The following is an 18,628-nucleotide window of genomic DNA, read 5'->3' as shown; positions in this document are numbered from 1 at the left end:
TCTTTATATATTCTGAATATGAGTCCTTTATCAGATATTTGCAAATATATCCTTCTGCTCTGTGACTTGTCTTTCCATGATCTTAACAGCCTCTTTTAAAAAGCAGAATTCGAATTTGCATGAATTTCATGCTTTCTGGGTTTTTTTTCCCTTCTATATAGTGTTTTGGTGTTTACTAAGAAATCTGACTTACCTGACCCAAAGAATTTCTCCTATGTGTTTGTCTAGAAATATATGCTTAGGTTTTACATGTAGGCCTACGATCCATTTTTTAATATTTATTTTTAAAAATTTTGGTAAAATATACAAAACTAGCATATACTCTCCTCACCATTTTTGAGTGTGCAGGTTAATGGCATCAAGTACTTTTGCACTGTTGCCACCCTAACCACCGCCGTCCACAGAATGCTTTTCCTCTTATAAAACAAACTCTGCACCCATTAAACATGAACTCCCCATCTCTTCTTTTCCCTAGTCCCCAGCCACCAACATTCTGCTTTCTCTCTCTATGAATTTTACTCATCGACATAGAATCATACAGTGTTTGTCCTTTTTATGGCTGGCTTATTTTACCTAACGTAATGTCCTCCAGCTTGATCCAGATGGCATGAATCAGAATTTCCTTCCTTTTTAAAGCTGAATAATATGATCCATTAAAAAATATCTTTATTGAAATATAATTTGGGTACTATATCGTTCGTTTACTTCAAGTGTATACTTCAGTGTGGGTTCTTTTTGTGTGTGTATTCAGTTATGCAACCATCACCACAATCTAATTTACCACAGTCCCCCAAAATCCCTACCCATTAGTCATCACTCTTTACCCCCCTCTGTCACACACTCCCTCCCCCTGGCCTTAGGCAGCCACTAATTTACTTTCTGTTTCTACAGATTTGCCTATTCTGGACAGTTAATGAAATCATATAATAAGTGGTCTTTTTTTTTAACTGGTTTCTTAATTTCACAGTTTTTCAAGGTTCATCCATGTTATAATGCATATCATCAATATTGTTAAATAATATTCCATAGATGTCACATTTTATGTGTCTTCATCAACTGATGGACATTTGTTTTTTTTTCTACTTTTTGGTTATTACAAATAATGCTGTTATGAACATCTGGGTGCATTTGTGTGTGTGTGCGTGTGTGTGTGTGTGTGTGTGTGTGTATTTTCATTTCTTTTTGGTATATACCCAGGAGCGGCATTGCAGGGTCACTTGGTGCCTTGTGTAGCGCTTTGAGAAACTGCTCAAGTGTTTCCCAAAGTGGCTGCACTGTTTCACATTCCCACAGGTGATATATGTGGGTTCCAATTTCTCTACATCCTCACTGATGCTTGCTATCATTTGTGTTTTTTTATTATAGTCATCTTAGTGGATGTGAAGTGATACCACATTATAGTTTTTATTTGCATTTCCCTTTGATGTTGAGCATCTTTTCATGTGATTTTTGGCTATTTGTTTATCTTCTTTGGAGAAATGTCTATTCAAATCCTTTGCCTATTTTAAAATTGGGTTGTTATCTTTTCATTATTGAGTTGTAAGAGTTCTTTATACATACATTTTGGACACAAGTCCCTTATTAGACATAGGATGTGCACATATTTTCTCCCATTCTATGGGTTGTCCTTTTACTTTTTTGATAATATAGGTTGCAGGAAAAAGTTTTCAATTTTAATGAACTCCAATTTATCTTTCTTTTCCACTTGTGCTTTTGTTGTGGTATCTAAAACAACATCATCTAACTTAAAGTCACAAAGGTTTAAGCCTATGTTTTCTTCTAAGAGTTTTAGTTTTAATCCTTCCATTTCATTTGGAGTTAACTTCTGTGTATGATGTGAGGAAGGGACGCAACTCCATTCTTTTGCATGTGGGTATCCAGTTGTCTCAGCACCATCTGTGGAAGACTTTCCCTATTGAATTGTTTTGGCACCTTTGTTGGACTATGATCCATTCTGATAAGTTTTTATATACGATAAGAGGTAAGAATGGACCTTTTTTCTTTCCTCTCTCTTTCTCCTTTCCTTCCTTCCTCCTATTCTCCCTCTTTTTCTTTTCCTTTTTCCTTTCTTCTTTTCTCTCTTTCTCTCTCTTTCTTTCTTATTGGTAGTCAATCGTTCTAGCACCATTGTTGGAAATCGATTCTTCCTCTGTGGAATTGCCTTTGCATCTTTGTCAAAAATATGTTTTCCGGGGGTGCCTGGGTGGCTCAGTTGGTTAAGCAACTGACTCTTGATTTTGGTTCAGGTCATGAACTCAAGGTCCTGGGATCAAGCTCTGTATTGGACTCCATGCTCAGCGGAGTCTGTTTGGGATTCTCTCTTCTTCTTTCCCTCTACCCCTCTCCCTGCTCACATGCACTCTGTCTCTCTCTCTCTAATATAAAGAAATAAATAAAATATTAAAAAAAATTTTCCATAAATGTATAGATCTAATTCTGCATCATCTTTTTTTTTTCCATTGGTCTCTGTGTCTATCTTTATGCTAGTGCACACTGCCTTGATTATAGTAACATTGTAAGCCTTAAAATCAGATAATGTAAGTCCATCAACTTTGTTGTTCATTTCAAAGTTGATTTGATAGTCCAGGTTTTTTTTTTCATTCCTTATGAATTTTAGGGTCAGCCTGGCAGTTTCTATAAGAAAAGTCTATAGGATTTTAATTGGGAGGGCATTGACTGTATAGAACAAATAGGAAGAACTGACATTTTAACAACATGCAGTCTTCTGATTCATGAACATGGTATATCTCTGAATTTATTTTGGTCTTCCGTGACTTTCCTGAGCATTGTTTTATAGTTTTCGGTGTACATGTCTTCCATATATTTTGTCAAATTTATCCCTAAATATGAAATATTTCTGGATATTATTATGTGCTTTTCAATTTCCATTTCTAGTTGGTCATTGCTAATATGTAGAAGTACAATTAATTTTCTCATATTTTCGTCTTCTATTATGTAACCTTCTAAACTCATTTATTAGTTCTAGTAGCTTTTTAAAGATTCTACAGTATTTTTTACAGGGACTACCATGTTTATGCCAATAGAGACAATCTTACTTCTTCCTTTCCAATCTGAATGCCTTTTATTTCTTTTCTTGCCTGACTAAAGCCACCAGTACAATGTTGAGTAGAAGTGGTGAGAGTAGATATCCTCATTTCGTTCCTAATCTTAGGGGGAGAAGCAGTCATTTACCATTAAGTATGATGTTAGCTGCAAGGTTTTTCTAGATGCTCTTTTTCAATTAAAGTAGTTTCCTTCTATTTCAGTTTGCAGATATTTTTTAAAAAATCAAGAATGAAGGCAGCCCAGGTGGCTCAGCAGTTTAGCGCTGCCTTCAGCCCAGGGTGTGATCCTGGAGACCCAGGATCGAGTCCCACATTGGGCTCCCTGCATGGAGCCTCCTTCTTCCTCTGCCTGTGTCTCTGCCTCTGTCTTTCTCTGTATCTCTCATGAATAAATCAATAAAATCTTTTTTAAAAATCAGGAATGGATGTCAGATTTTGTCAAATAGGCTGTTTCTTTGTATTTATTGAAAAGATCATATAGTTTTTCTTCTTAAGTTTGTTAATATGGTTAATTCCATTGATTGATTTTTAATGTTAAACCAACCTTTCATTTCTGGGATAAACTCCATTTCCTTATGGTGCATTTTCCTTTTTCATATTGTTAAACTCTTTCTTTTAAGAATTTTTGCATCTAGGGGCACCTGAGTGACTCAGTTGGTTAGAAATCCTATTCTCAATTTCAGCTCAGGTCTTGATCTCGGGATTGTGAGTTCAAGCTCCGTATTGGGCTCCATGCCCAAATGAATTTTTTGCATCTATGTTCATGAGGGATATTAATCTGTAGTTCCTTTTCTTGTAATGTCTTTATCTGGTTTTGGTATCAGAATAATGGTAGTTACCAGAATTACTTAAGTAGAAGCATTTCCTCTGCTTAAATTTTCTGGAAGAATTTATTTATAACTGGTTTTATTAGCTGAATTTTGCCTCCCTCTCTTCCTACGTTGATGGTAACCCCCAATATATCAGAATGTGACTATATCTGGAGACATGGTTGTAAAGGGGTGATTAAATTAAAATAAGGTTATTAGTGTGGCCATTAATCCAATTGGACTGGTATCTTCATTTTTTTTAAAAGGATTTATTTATTTGAGAGAGAGAGAGAGAGAGAGAGAAGGAATGGGAGAGGGGCAGAAGGAGTCAGGGAATCTCAAGCAGACTCTCCACTGAGCAAAGGGCCCAACCTGGGGCTCTATCTCACGACCCTGAGATCATGACCTGAGCTGAAATCAAGAGTCAGACGCTTAACCGATTGTGTGACCCAGGGGCCTGGTATCTATAAAAAGAGGAAATTGGTATCTATAAAAAGAGGAAATTTGGACACACAAAGAGACAAGAGGGATGAATGTGTACAGAGGAAAGACCCCATGAGGACATGGAAAGCAGGTGGCCATCTTTAAGTCAAGGAGAGAAGCCCTCAGAAAAAACCAAGCCTGCCCATGCCTTGATCTTGGATGTTTGAACTCATGAACTACGAGAAAATAAATCTCTGTCACTTAAGCCACTTAGTCCATGGTAGTTTGCTGTGGTAGCTCTAGCAGTTGAATACAACTGGTATTATTTCTTCTTTATGTATTTTGTCAAATTTACCAGTAAAGTCACCTGAACCTGGAGTTTATTTATGAAAATGTTTCAATCTACCTATTCAGTTTCTTCAATAGATATGGGGCTATTTTCAGATGAGTGAGCTTGTGTCTTTCAAGGCCATTGGCCATTCCATCTTGGTTATTGAATATATTGTCTTATATTCATTTTTATTAAAAAAATACAAACAAAAAATACAAAAATTCATTTTTATTAAAAAAATACAAATACAAATAAAACCACCAGTTATCCTACTGTCTAAAAATAACCATTACTCATGGTTTGCTGTATATTCTTCAAGATAATTTTTATACATGTGCACACCAACTTCCTTACGGCCCCCTGCCCCCCTTTTAATAAAATTGCTATTACCCTTATTATCCAGGGTTTTGATTTTTTGTTTTTTGTATCATCAGATCTTTGAAGACACAATTACAGATGGATGTTTACTAATGTGCTTAACCCATCCCCTAACTTACGGTTGCTCCTGATTTTGGTGAGGAGCATCACAAAGAATGCTGCAGTCAGTACCCTTTACATCTGTTGCTGGGAACTCAGGTGTGAATCTTGGTTTACAGGCTTAGATGTGGAATTACTGGGTCGGTCAGTTTGCTGTTGACTTCTGGTATTGAGTATCCTGTGCTTACGGGGAAGTAGGGGGAAGAACCCATCCTACCACCTACCCACACCCACCCCCCAAGACTCCAGTGTCTCTAGAGAACAGCCCAACCAGCACAGCCAGCTGGAATGTGAGATGGAAAGATGGCAAAAAGGTAGCTGAGAGACTCTCAGGAATCCCCCACTCTGGCTGTGGCCTCTTTGCATAGATCAGCACGTTGGAGGCTGTATCTTCAGTGTGTGGACTGTACCGGACCTTACTTCTTGGTAAGAGGTGTTTGCACAAATCAAAGCAAAAACTAAAGCCAAGCTTTGTGCAGACATATGAAGAGAGAGACCAGACTCATCCTCCCATCTCTCTTGGTCCTCAGGGAGCTCCCAGTCTGCTGGGGAAGATGCAGCCCCTGTCTCATGGGAACCCCCAGACTTCTGGATAAAATCATAGTCCCGTTCTCTCTGGGTTAGGGTTAGGGTTAGGTGAAGTGTCAAGATCCACAAACCAAAACATGTACCTATAAAGGAATGGGTAAGCAAGTGCAAGTTAGCCCCTTCCGTGCAGGGACATGGGAGAACGATGGGGAAGGGGAACGATGGCCGCCTGGTTTGGTGGAGCCAGAAGAGGAAGTTGGAAGGGTAGGAAGGGAAACCCCAGGGGATTACCTCCGTCCCTTGTCAGCAAGTCTGGGGACATGGGGTGACAGAGGTAGATGTGAAGGCAGGGGTTGTACGGGTTAATTTCCAGGAGTCCACTTATCTCCCTCTTCCTTATTCTCCTTCCCATCATCTCAGTTCACCCCAAGGCTGTAGAACAGGCTTCTGCTCTACAGCAGTCAGATGTTTAACTGGGCACTTGCCACACACCCCAGATGACTCGACTCCTGTCACCTGGTAGCCTAATCCTTACTCAGTGAGGCCTGGTTGGATCCATTCCACAGCTGGGGACTCAGAGACCAGGAGAGGGAGCTCTCCTGCTGGGCTCTCGGAGCCAAGAAGTGTGGGTGCTGGGGTTGGAGCCTCGGATTGGTGCAACTGTGCAAACCTCCAGAGGCTCCAGAGCCTTGGCCCCACTCTGCTTCTCTCCTGTCTCCCCCACATACATGCCACCCCCATAAAAGGCAAATGGCAGCAACTCGCAGGCCACCAGACTGTCAACCAGAGACGGCTGTGCCCCCAGGGGTACATCGAGAATTGTCTGGAGACATTTTTTGTTACAACTTGGTAAGTGTAGGGGAGAGGAGCGTGGGGAGGGGACTCCTCCCGGGTCGGGTGGTGGAGGTCAGGGATGCTGGATGCCATGCCCAGGACGGCCCCCACCACGGAGAGGCGTCGGGCCAGGCCTGCCACAGTGGGGCTGTGCAGAGAAGACTGCTCTGGGGTCCAGATCAAACCCACTCGCCCTTTCCCAGGCCAGCGGAGGGCCTCCTCCAGGCTTAGCCAAGTGGGGGCGCCAAGGAGCTTGCAGATGTGCGTGGAGAGTTCTCCACGGATTCTGGAGGAACACGCTTCCAACAGTGGACGGTTGCCTTAGAGACATGGGCATGTCCACACGGAGCGCCCCTGGCAGAGACTCTCTCTTTGACCAAACCTTGAGCTCGGGGCCCCTTGAGCTCTTTTTCAGAGAAGGCTGGACTTTCGGACTCCTGTGTTCTTCGCTGTCCTGCATTCTCTGCAAGAACCTCTCCGAGTCGGCTCAGCCAGGAGCCCCCATCCTCCACAGCCAATGGCCCCGATGTCGCATGGGGTTCCTCATCACCTTCCACCTCCAGGGGATGTCTGGTCACCCTGGCCTGTCTTCTGCAGGAGCCCTGCTGGGGGGCTTTAGCTGGAATCCACACCTCCCTTAGTGATTTTCCATCCGCTGACCCCCGTCCTGCTCACCAGCTACAAATCCCCCTTTTCTTTGCTGTATTTGACATTGAACGCAGTCTCTGTCCCCCACTGTGAAACTCCACTGAGGGGCCCCACATCTCTCCCAGGCCCCCTTGAGTAAGGCTCGCCCCACTGAGCTTGAACACATGTAACCGAATGATTTCCTGTTGCACATCCCTTTCAGGTGGGGGCAGGGAGACGTTTGGACCAATTTCCTTCCAGATGCACAGGGAGGGGCCAGCTCCTGGGCAGGCGTGTAAGCCCCCACCTGCAGGCAGGGCGCCCTGGGGTGGGGACCGTACCAGGTGGCTGTGGGCAGGGCAGTGGCTGTGGGACGGAGGAGGTGGAGCCTCCTTTTTCTAGGGCAGTGGCACCTACCTCCAGCCCAGGGGCATTGCCCCGGCACTACCCTGCCAGCGTGTGTGGCTGCGTGAAGCTGAGGCCTGCTACCCGGAGCCTTCAGAGTGATCACGGACCTTACAAGCCCTATGTCGCTGGACCCCCAGAACACAGAACATGGCAGATGGGGCACAGGCCAACCCCAAAGTGTTCAGGAGGAAGGTGCTGGTTAGGCACTCCTCTGGGTTGAGGGGCCCACGTCTCAGGGTCTCTTCTTGGAGAACCTCCAGGTACGTGCCTGCTACCCTGGGATGGAGTCCTCGTTGGAGAGAGCAGGGTTGGGGTCAGGGAACTGGCTCCTAGAGACCATTTCTCCAGAAAGAGTAGCTCTAAGTCTTTGAGTGATGACTGAGATATGTCACTGCATTTTCAGCACCAGAAGGGCCTTAAGGATCATCTAGTCAATCCTCTTGAGGCACTTGAGGCCCAGAGAGGCTAAGGGATCTACCTGAGGTCACACAGCATTTTGGAAGAAGAGTGGGACTAGAATCTAGGGGGCCAGGTCTCCTGGCTTTAAACCCAAGGCCAGCCACCAGGTTGGGTCATGTCATGTGACTTCCTGGAGTATCTATGGAAAGGGGATTGGTTCTGCTCTGTGACAGTGGCCAGCACCCATGAGACAGTGAGCTTCCTGTCCTGGAAGCTGGTGCAGGAAGGGCATTCCTGCTCAGGGTAAGAAGGAAGGAGGCTCCTGGTGCCTCCTGGCTCTGCCATCCTGGGGACGTTTTCTCGGGAGGTGCAGGTGGCAGGTGGCAGGTGGGAGGTGCTCATCACAGAGCCGGGGCAGCAGGAGCTGGGGCCTGAAGGGACAGCCTTGATGGGGCTTCCGGTGAGGCCCGGAGCTGCAGGAGAGCGGAAGGGACCAACTCAGGACTTGGATTTTCTCCTCTCTAGATCTAGCCTGGGTATGAAGAAACTCTTCACCATGGGTCGTCCTGGCCGGCAGCGGTGAGTAGAGGCTCTGGGGAGACTCCTCTTTCTCCTTTCTCCTGTGACCGGGGGCTCCCCGGATCCCCATCCACTGGCTGGCCTGGGCCTGTGCTACCCGGCTCAGGGCCTCCATCCCCAGCTCAGGCCCTGTCGGCCTCGTTGCCTTGGGGCTGTTTGCCCCTCCAGCCAGCTGTAAACACGTCAGGGCGGGCTGCTGGGCATTTACGAGCCTCCAAGGCGGCAGCGCCCAGGGCTGAGCAAGCATCGTAAAATGGTAGTGTCTGCTGGGCGTCTGGCTGCTCCGGGAAAACCTGGGTGTTTTGTGTAGATAGGAGTGTGTGTTTGTGTACATGTGTACATTAGACAAGAGCTAATGGGTTGTGTGTGCATGCACACACGCCTCTGTGTGTGGGTGGGTGTGTCTCAGCACACAGTGCTCTCTCCGAGGAGAGCTCACGTCAATAAAGTGCGGAGGTGGGTGTTAATTGTGGCGCCTCTAGGTGGGTGAGGTGTGTGTGTAGCAGGGCTGTCTGTGAGCGCACAAGCCGTCGGTGGGGAGGGCCTGGGGGCTCCTTCCCCGGGGCACCCATCGGGGACAGCTGAGGCTCCTGACACAAGTCTGACCCCGCACACGTCCAGGTGTTCCGGAGGCAGGTGCCTCAGGGCGATGGGAGGCAGACTGAACCCGTCGTTGCCCCACCCCCCCCCCCCCCCCCCCCCCCCGTCCACACGGATCGCCTGCAGCCTGGTTTGTGCAGGGTGGGAAAGGGATGCCAGAAACAAAATTAGGCCAGAGGTGGCCAGATGTGAGAAACGGTTGGCGCAACTGGCCGCGCAAGTGACTGTTGCTTAGAAAACAAGCATTTGAGTTCGGCCCCCGCCGCTGGCCTGGCCGGGAACAGCCCAGACTCCGTTCTCCTGCTTGGAGGCCGAGTGTAGACGTGGCCCTGGCTTCGTGGGTGCAGCATGGGTGGCTGCATGTGTGAGTGTGCGCAGGCGCGCTCCCAAGTGTGGGAAGGGTATGTGTGAGTGTGGGTGTGAGGTGAGCGAGAGTGTGAGGTGTTCATGGGCGAGTGTGTGCACAGCTGTGTAAAGGACAGTGTGCATCTGTGGGGGGGTGCCTGTGAGCATATCACAGGTGCGTGCTTGTGAACATAGGCAGTGTGTAGAGGGAACTGTGAGCGTGTGTCTTGCATGAGCGTGCGGCGTGTGAGGGGGTGAACGTGTGTTTGCGGGCGTGGGGTACGCACCGGAGTGTGGTGTGCGGAGGATAGTCTGAGGGGTGTGTGTCTGTGTGAGTGTAACAGTGTGTGTCCCCGGGTGTGAGGTGTAGAGGGCTTGCGTGGTCATGTCCACGCCGTATGGAGCTGTGGTCGGGGGGCCCTGGGGGTGGAAGCTGCCCCCACCGCCCCGGGGGGAACACCTGCACAGCCAGGAGGTGGCGGGCGCTGGGGGGCGGGAGGCCAGGGAGCCAGGAGGCCAGGACCTCGGGGAGGGACAGCCACCTGGTCCTTAGATTTGCCAAGTGAAGTCAAAGAGCTTGTGCAACCTGCCCACGGTGCCGCGGAGCTCACGGGGGAGGAACCCGTTTGCAAACCCAGGGCTGTCTGGGTTTGACTCCCAAGGCCCGATTCCAGATCTGACTCCCGAGCCGCTTGGCACCCACGTCCCCCTCCCGCCGCAGGACGCCAGCTCCGCAGGAGGCAGGGCTGGGGGACCGAGCGGCCCCTCTGTGCTCCCTCACCAGCAGCCCTCGCATCCCTGTGTGGCTCACAGGGATGGGCTCAGGCCCCTGGACGCGGGGTCCCACCTCTCCCTGCCCGGGACCCGCTGAGCCACGTACCTCCCTCTACACCCTCCTCTCAAGGTCGATTGTCCCACCTCCTTCCCGTTTCCTCTCTCATTTGCTCCTTATTTTCTGTAATGACAAAAATCAGGAAGCCTGTAGGCAGAAAGACTTGGGTAGAGCACGACTCCCCAAACCCATCAAATGGGGTGAGCACGGCTCTCCTGCTTGCATGTGTGTGTGTGTGTGGTGGGGGGGGGGGGGTTAACCCAGGTAAGGACTCAAGCGCCAGGCTCAGGGCTGACTCAGCGGGGAGAAGATGGGGAGTCAGCACAGCCCCGGGGCCCCAGGAGGCAGGGTGCAGGGCAGGGGAGACTCCGCCGCTGGGGAGGGGGCCGGCCTGGTAGGTGCAGGGGAGCTGCTGAGTTTGCTGGTGTGGGAGGGGGCATCTCACTATTGCTTCCTGTGAGACAGGACAAAGGGAAAACGGGTGTGTGTGTGTGTGTGGGCACACGCCTGTGCACGAGTGCATGTCTGTCTGTCTCAGCTGAATGACCAGAGCACTGAATTGGCTCTGGATTCATCGTGACTTGCACCAGCCCCAGGACGGTGTAGAGACACCGAGTCCCTGTGCGGGACTCTTAGTCCCTAGCCAGACTAAGCCCAGGGCCCAGAATCAAACCCCTGTGTTGGGAAGAGCGCGTGGCATTTGTGAAGCCCCTTACAGCGGACGGGGCACTTGGGATCTCACTGCCTGGCTCCAAATTCTATCCCTACCACTTTTTGATAATGTTCTCAGGCAAGCTACTCCGTGCTCTGGGCCTCAGTCTCCTCATCTATAAAGTGGGGATAATGATAGCACTCAGTGAGTTAAGGCGTGGGGAGGGGCTTAGGACAGTGCCTGTCACCGAGCCCTCAGCAAATAGTCAATAATTATTACTTTCTAAGGTCCCTAGTGCCACATGGCATTTAAAAAAAGATTTATTTTTATTTTTTAAAGATTATTTATTTATTTATTCACGAGAGACAGAGAGAGAGGCAGAGACACAGGCAGAGGGAGAAGCAGGCTTCATGCAGAAAGCCTGATGTGGGACTCGATCCCAGGACTCCAGGATCACACCCTGAGCCAAAGGCAGATGCTCAACCGCTGAGCCACCCAGGCATCCTTTTAAAAAGATTTTATTTATTTATTTGAGAGAGAAAGAGAGAGAGAGAGCACAAGCAAGAGAGGGGCAGAAGGAGAAGCAGACTCCCCACTGAGCGGGGAGCCCAATGCGGGGCAGGATCCCAGGACCCCGGGACCATGGCCTGAGCCAGAGGCAGACGCTTAACCGACTGGGCCACCCAGTGCCCCTTGTGACAGCTTTTTATACATTGCCCCCATCCTCCCCCTGTGCTCCCCCTTGCCCTGGCCCTGGGGTGCGGGGAGGACAGTCAGACAGGAGGGGCCACCCAGAGGGCCGGGCGCTCACAGCACCCCCTGGTTCTCTTGCAGTCCTGCCCGTGGCCCGCAGCAGCCTGCTCAACCTGAAGTACATGGTGGAGGCCATCACGGGGAGGAGCGCCATCCTGTCCTTCGTGGGCTACGGCTGCTACTGTGGGCTGGGAGGGTACGGGCTGCCCATGGACGAGGTGGACTGGTAGGTTTCGGAGTGGCTGTGCTGCTGTGGGGACCGGGAGGGGCAGAGGGGCACAGAGATCTCCGTCTCTGGGAGATGGGGCAGGGCCCTTTCACCAAAGAACGAGGCTCGTTCAATGAGTTAGTGACCGGGAGCCTGACCTTGACCTGTGTCCTCCTCCAGTGTCTTGGATGCTCTCTGCCGTCCTTCTCCTTGGAGGAGAAGGATGGGCTTGGAGGTATTTGAACTCCCATGCTCAGCAGGAAGGAAGCATTGACCTGCCCCCAAAACACATGGGAGCCACAGACACACAGCTCATGCTCAGCCAAAGCAAGGGCTGTGACCTCCGTCACCCCATCACCCTGGAGGCTCTGATGGAGGGCTGTGCCTCCTCCCTCAGACTGCAGACAGAAGCCATGGCTTTCTTTCTGCTCCTATCTCCCCAGGAGCAGCCAGCACCAATACTGGCACCGTTGGCGGAGGGAGGGGGGGGGGCTTGATAAATGTGTGTTGACGAATCGCCTTCCTCCACCAGAGGGGCTGGGGTGGCCACACTACATTTGCTTCCTGTCCTTCGCCCCCCAATCCCACTCAGCCCTGCAGACCTCTGCCTCTCCCTGGCCTCACCCACACCCAGGCATGGCCTCTTTGACACTGACTTAGCCCTGTCTGTCCTTGTCATCCCGACCACATGGCCAGAGAGCCTGGTGCCTCCCGCCTCCCGCAGAGGCAGGCAGGGCTTCCAGAGCGAAAGCTGGGAGCCCAGCTGGAAACCTGGGCACTGGCTGAGTCTGCCTGGCTGTGTGACCTCAGGCAAGTAACTGCCCCTCTCTGGGCCTCAGTCTGAAGGTCTGATCTAGGCTGGAAGAGATGGTTGGGGTCTCTGCCGGTGGGAGATGGACCAAGCTTGGCTACGTGGGCCTGCCATCCTCTACCTGCCTCTAGGTGTTGCCATGCCCACGACTGCTGCTACCAGAAGCTCTTTGACCTGGGCTGCCACCCCTATGTGGACCACTACGAGTACACCATCGAGAATAACACTTCGATCGTCTGCAGTGAGTTCTCCCCCTGCCTTGGCCCCCTCCCCACCGAGGAGAAGGGCTTAGATGGCCAGCCCCCACCCCCCACCCCGCCCTGGGCTGGGGCTGTGCACGGGGTTGCCAGATGACACACAAGACGCCCAGTTAAATTTAAATTTCAAATAAACACCGAAAAATATTTCCACAGGACGGTATCTTAAATATGGGCTACTAGGATGGGATGGCATGGGACATACTCGTATTAAAAATTAAATGTTACCGTAAAATCAGTCCCTCTTAGTATAAAATTAAAGATTAGCAGAAATATATCCCGTGCAATGTTTGGGACCTACGTACCCTAAAATATTCACCGTTTGTCTGGAATTCAATTTAGCCTGGCCTCTTGTTTTTGTTTGTTTGTTAAACCTGGGACGCTGGCCACAGCCCTCCTCCTGTTGCGCTCTGATGCTCCGAGCCTGAATTGCGCCCTGGTTCTCTAGCCCTTGATTCTGAAGCTTTGCAGAGTTTAGGGATTGGTTCTGATTCAGTGGGTCTGGGTGTGGGCCCAGGAATCCGTTTTAACCAGATCCTCTGGTGATGGTGAGACTTTGTGACACGCTGACCTGGGTTCACACCTGGATTCAGCCCGCATGTCCTGCTGGGAACCCTACGCAGGGTGCTTCCCTATCTGGCCTGTGTCTCCATGGGCCTGTGGCAGGGTTTGGATCAGAGCAGACCTGCTCCCTTCCTTTTCTGTCTTTGGGGCCCCACCAGAAAGTGACCTCCTCCCGGGACACTCAGTGTTTCCAGGATTCAAGCTATGGGAACCAGGCCTGGCCAGGTTTCCTCCCTTACCGTGGACTTTCCCGGCCATTCCTCAACTGAAGGACGTGGCATCCAGTTAATGGCCCAATTGCCCCTGTCCTGCCTCCTTTTAGGTAACAGGTGCCTCCGGCATGGTCCCATGGACAGCCCTGGGCTCCCTCTGTCTCCTGGTCTTTTCTTTCTTTTCTTAAGATTTTATTCATTCGTTCATGAGAGACACAAAGAGAGAGACAGAGACACAAGCAGAGGGAGAAGGAGGCTCCATGCGGGGAGCCCGACCCCAGGACCCCAGGATCACAACCTGAGCCAAAGGCAGACATTCAACTACTGAGCCACCCAGCTGCCCCTGTTTCCTGGTCTTAACTGGGTTCTGCTCACGATCCCTCACTAAGAGCTCACAAGCAAGCCCAGCAAAAAACAAAACAAAAACAAAAACCCCAAGTCTCCTGTTCTCTGAGAAAGAGTCTGGTGGGGAATAGGGCACGTCTGGGGCACCTTGGGGGCCCAGGGCCCTGAGGTCCTCATATTCTGCTGTTCCACCGTGGAGTGGAGGGCCTGGCTTGGGAGAGGGGGTATCCCCTCAATAAAGCATTTCAAGGATCCCCAAAGGGCAGCGGACTATCCCAAGCAGTGCTTTTCACGTTGGGCTCGGGGGTTCCTGGGGTCAGGTGATGGGGAGTCCTGAGTGGTCCAGCTGGCCCCTTTAACCCATTTTATAGCTTAGGCGGCTTCTCTTAAGACCGTTTGATAGCTTAGCCTCCTGCAAAGAGTTTATTTAAGAGAAAGGATTCTGCTGACGGAAAGCTTGAGAAGTTTGCGAACGACTGAGCTAGTGAGGGGTTCTCAAAGGGTGTTCCCCGAACCGGCAACATCAGCATGACCTAGGAGCTGCCTAGAAATGCAGATTATCAGGCCCCCACCCAGACCTACCAAATCTGAAGCTGTAGGGCTGGGGCCCAGCGGTCTTCGTTTCAAAAAGCACCCCCCCAGCGCCACCGTGGGTCCTAGTGCACCCCTAAGGTTGAGAGCGGTCAGAGTAGTTGATTTCTGGGGGCTAAGAGTAGTAGCAGCAGCAACAGTGACTAGATCTCAAGCCTTTGCTCATGGGAAGCCCTTCCTCAGTGGCTCCTTACCACCAGCCCCCTCCAGGGTGGGGGGTCCCATGATTCTGTGATGGAAGAGAGGAGGGTAGGAGGTGCGGGGCTTTCTGACACCTGATCGTCTGCCCCAGCTCTGCCTCGGATTTACTGGGTGACTTAGGTAAACCCGTCCCCCTTTCTGGGCCTGTTTCCCCAGCTATAAAATGGCACATTGGACTTCAGGGGTTCTCTGATTTAAGCACCCTCCAGAGCCACCAGGAGGGCTGTTGACACAGACCATGGGACCCAGCCCAGAGCTTCTGAGCCCTCGGGCCTGGGGTGGCCCGCCAGTGGCGCTGGTGCTGCCCGCCATGCCACCCCTTTCTGGGGCCCACTAGAACCTCTGCCCCCCACAGGTGAGCTCAACGAGACGGAGTGTGACAAGCAGACCTGTGAGTGTGACAAGAACGTGGTTCTGTGCCTCCAGAACCAGAAGTACAATGAGAAGCATCGCAACTACCTCAACATCTACTGTCAGGGCCCCACGCCCAACTGCAGCATCTATGAGCCGCCCCTGGAGGACGCGGCCTATGGACACCTCTCCCCCACTCCCCCTGCACCTCCCTAGTGCCCTCTGGGGGCTGACAGAGAAGAGGGGTGGAGGTTCTGGCTCTGGGGACCAGACAGATGGAGCAAGGGGAGGTGGGGAAGACTGGGAGCCCCGGGGGCTGCCTGGCTGCTTCCTCCCTGGAGCCCTCTGGCAAGACGGGCCCCAGAGGACTCTGGAAGGCCTGGGCCCTGGCTGTGCCCCCCAGGGTCCTCCGGCCTGACACTGGGCATGGCTGGGTCCTGCTGCGGGTCCTAGACTTGGCAGGGAACATGTGGCCTGTTGGGGCCTCTCCTGAGTGTGGAAGGCAACGCCGTTGCCACGGGCCCCAGCCTGACTTCCTCAGCCTCACCCTGAAGGTTGGACCCCGGAGGCTTAGAGACCAAGATCCGGAGCTGCCAGTGCAGCCAGAGCTCGCTGTGTCCTCAGACGGGTTCCCAGACAGACGGGGTGCCGGTCCCAAAGCCTGGGCCCTGGGGCCCTCTTGGCTGCCCCTAGGAGATGACTCAGGCTGATCCTTGCTTTGAGGGCCTAGTGGCGATCTAGAACCCCATTTAGGGTGAGGGGCCCCGAGTCCAGGCCCAGACCTCACAAGATGGCCACAGAGCTTAGTGTCTCAGCCCCCAAGTCTGGCCTCAGAGCAGCCTCCAGGGCTCTGACAACACTCGCCGGCCTGCCCTGCCTGCCCACTGAGCCGGCCCTACAATACTGCCCTGCTCTGAGGAGGGGCAGAGTTTAGTCCCAACTCCAGCCTCCTGGGACCCCGACAGACATGGAGGGGACAGGGCCTTCCCCCGCCCCCCGCCTCCCCTCCTGCAGCAGCCAGGCCAGTGGGTAGAAGGACCCTAGGCCCCTCTCTCCCTGCCAGGGAGAGGCAAGGCTGCACCCCTGGGTCCGACCCATCTCCATGAAGGGGGAAACAAAGTCAGGAGGGACCAGGTATGAGGAGGAGGCAGTGGGGAAGATTGGGGAAGGCAGGGGGAGGGAGAAGTCTGAAGAGGGAAGGGTGGGGAGAAGGGGGGAGAGAGGTGAGACGTCCAGACCAGAGTGGCAGGAGAAGTGGGGTGAAGGAGCCTGGGCTGCAGGGCCCCCACTGAGGCCTTGGGATTGCGGGCAGAGGCCGAGGAGGGTCAGCCTCAGTGGGACCAGGTTTCCTGACCCTGCGCCAGCATTGCTGTTTCTCCAGGTGCACCCTCCCCGGTCCTGCTTGCCTCGCCTCGCCTCTTGACCTCGAGTTCAGCGGCCTTCCAGTAGCCCGAGTAGCCCGCACGCCCTGCCTACCCCCGAGGACCCAGTGACAGCACTGTGACCCACCCGGACACCGAGAGCAGCCGTCAGGAATCTCCACCCGCCCTGCCAGTACCAGTACCCTGTAGACCACTGCCATTAGGGATGGTCAAGAAAGGCAGAGGCAAGGGAGGCATGGGGCTGGGGAGAGGAGGTCTACCCCAAACATAGCAGGACTGGCAGGAGCCTTGCCGAGCTGCAGCTTCTAGAACACCAGGCTTGGGGACTGAGGATGAAACTTCTGGTTGGCATCTGTGGTCACTATGCGTGAGAGAAGGCCTTGCCACCACTCGCCTTCTGCTGACTGTCGTGGTGTGGCGGCTGTGGTCCCCTGTGAGCCTCATCACTGACATCTTCTTGTTCACAAACTACCCTCTCCTGGCCATCTTGGGTGGACCTGTTATCTCTGAGCCAAGTCAGGGGTGGAGCCAGGATGGGGCACCCAGAGTCCCCCCTGGAGGTGGGGTCAGCAGAGGCCTCTGCCCTCACCCAGGGAGCCCAGGTGTCTGGCTGTGCCCCTTCATCTTGCACATACCTCCACTCCAGAGAGTCTGGGTCTGTGTGCTGGGATGAGATTCTGCTGCCAAGGAGTCTTGCCTGCCCCCCCCACCCCCCTTCTTGCCCCAGCCTGTCTGGGATGCTGCACCCCAGAGACTCTCCACAGGATTCAGCTCCCCATCCTCAATCTAATAAAGGCCTCCTGCCTCAGCTCCCCACTGCTATCCTCCTTGGCATGGTAGCCACTGGTTGGGCGTCACGAGAGGGCACAGAGACTCCCTCCAGCGTCTGCAGCTCTGGGGGAAGCAGGTTCCCTGGCACCAGCAGCTGGCATGGCCTGTCCCCTCCTGCTCCCTGCCTGGATGAAGTGGCCCTGCTCCAGCAGAGAGACAAGTGTCGGGAAGGCTGGAAAGTGGTGTGCTCCAAGGGTTGTTCAGTGATAACTTTTGGGCTGGGTGCTTGTCAGGCATTAGTCTGCACCCCATCCTTTACTGTTTAACAGTTGGGGCCCAGAGAGGCAAAGTAACTTGTCCAAAGTCACGCAGGTTGTAAGTGATGAGGCTGAGGCTGACTCCTCAGCATCCGATTTTTTTAAAGATTTAATTAATTAATGAGTGAGTGTGTGTGTGTGTGTGTGTGTGTGTGTGTGTGGTAGAGAGAGGGAAAGAGAAAGAGTGGGGGGTGAGGGGCAGGAGGAAGAGGAAAGAGAGAATCTCAAGCAGACACCCCCTGAATGCAGAGCCTGACTCCGGCTTCAATCCCATAACCTTGAGATCACCACCTGAGCCAAAGTCAAGAGTCAGACACTTAACCAACTGAGTCACCCAGGCTCCCCCATCTGACCTCTAACTACCCTTCCTTGCGCCTTCTTGATAATGACCGGGGCAGCTGGGGCCAGGACCAGCGACCAGAAATCCAGCAGAGCAAAAAGTCCTCTGGTCCTCACCGTGGCCCCTTCTCTGACTTAGGTCCGTTCCCTGTTGTGGGCATCAGTTTCCTCACATGCAGAGGGACCAGAGAAGCTGTTTCAGGTGCATCCGGAGGCCATGTGTTTTTCTGGGCACACCTGGGATGATCTGTGGGGTGCTGCTCCCCCCACCTCAACGTTTAATTGAGCAGCTCTGCTTTTCCTGTCGTGTATACTGAGCATTCACACGAACTGCTGTAAGAAGAAAAGACATTCTTTGGTACCTTTTTTGAAAGCTTGGAAACCCCTGGACGAGATCATCCATTGGTTCATTCATTCAGTGGATCTGTACCGAGGGTCTTCTGTGGACCAGAGGGTGGGGTGGGGGGGTACTTCTAATCAGACAGACTCTACCTGCAGGAAGCCCATAGGCTGGGAGGGGAAGGCAGGCGTGTGGTAACCTTGCCATGTGGTGCCAAGCGGCATCGTGGGGAGCATGGAGATTGAAGCCCCAAGGATGTCGGTGGCAGTCCCGGAGG

The 18,628-nt window shown here is 52.1% G+C and overlaps 1 protein-coding gene across 1 annotated transcript; it reads left to right on the top strand.

Moving 5' to 3' along the window:
- The first annotated feature begins 7,495 nt into the window (after nucleotides 1-7,495).
- Nucleotides 7,496-17,392, top strand: PLA2G2F (phospholipase A2 group IIF). Its single transcript, XM_077899348.1, has 5 exons — nucleotides 7,496-7,762; nucleotides 8,427-8,464; nucleotides 11,723-11,888; nucleotides 12,813-12,922; nucleotides 15,207-17,392. Exons 1-5 carry the CDS (start codon nucleotides 7,650-7,652, stop codon nucleotides 15,416-15,418), a joined length of 639 nt encoding a protein of 212 aa, XP_077755474.1. The 5' UTR covers nucleotides 7,496-7,649; the 3' UTR covers nucleotides 15,419-17,392.
- The last annotated feature ends 1,236 nt before the right edge of the window (nucleotides 17,393-18,628 follow it).

This window comes from Canis aureus, chromosome 5 (genome assembly GCF_053574225.1).
Source record: "Canis aureus isolate CA01 chromosome 5, VMU_Caureus_v.1.0, whole genome shotgun sequence".
NCBI classification, from domain to species: Eukaryota; Metazoa; Chordata; class Mammalia; order Carnivora; family Canidae; genus Canis; species Canis aureus.
Note: the sequence above shows the minus strand (reverse complement) of the source record. Positions and strands in the feature narration are given on the sequence as shown.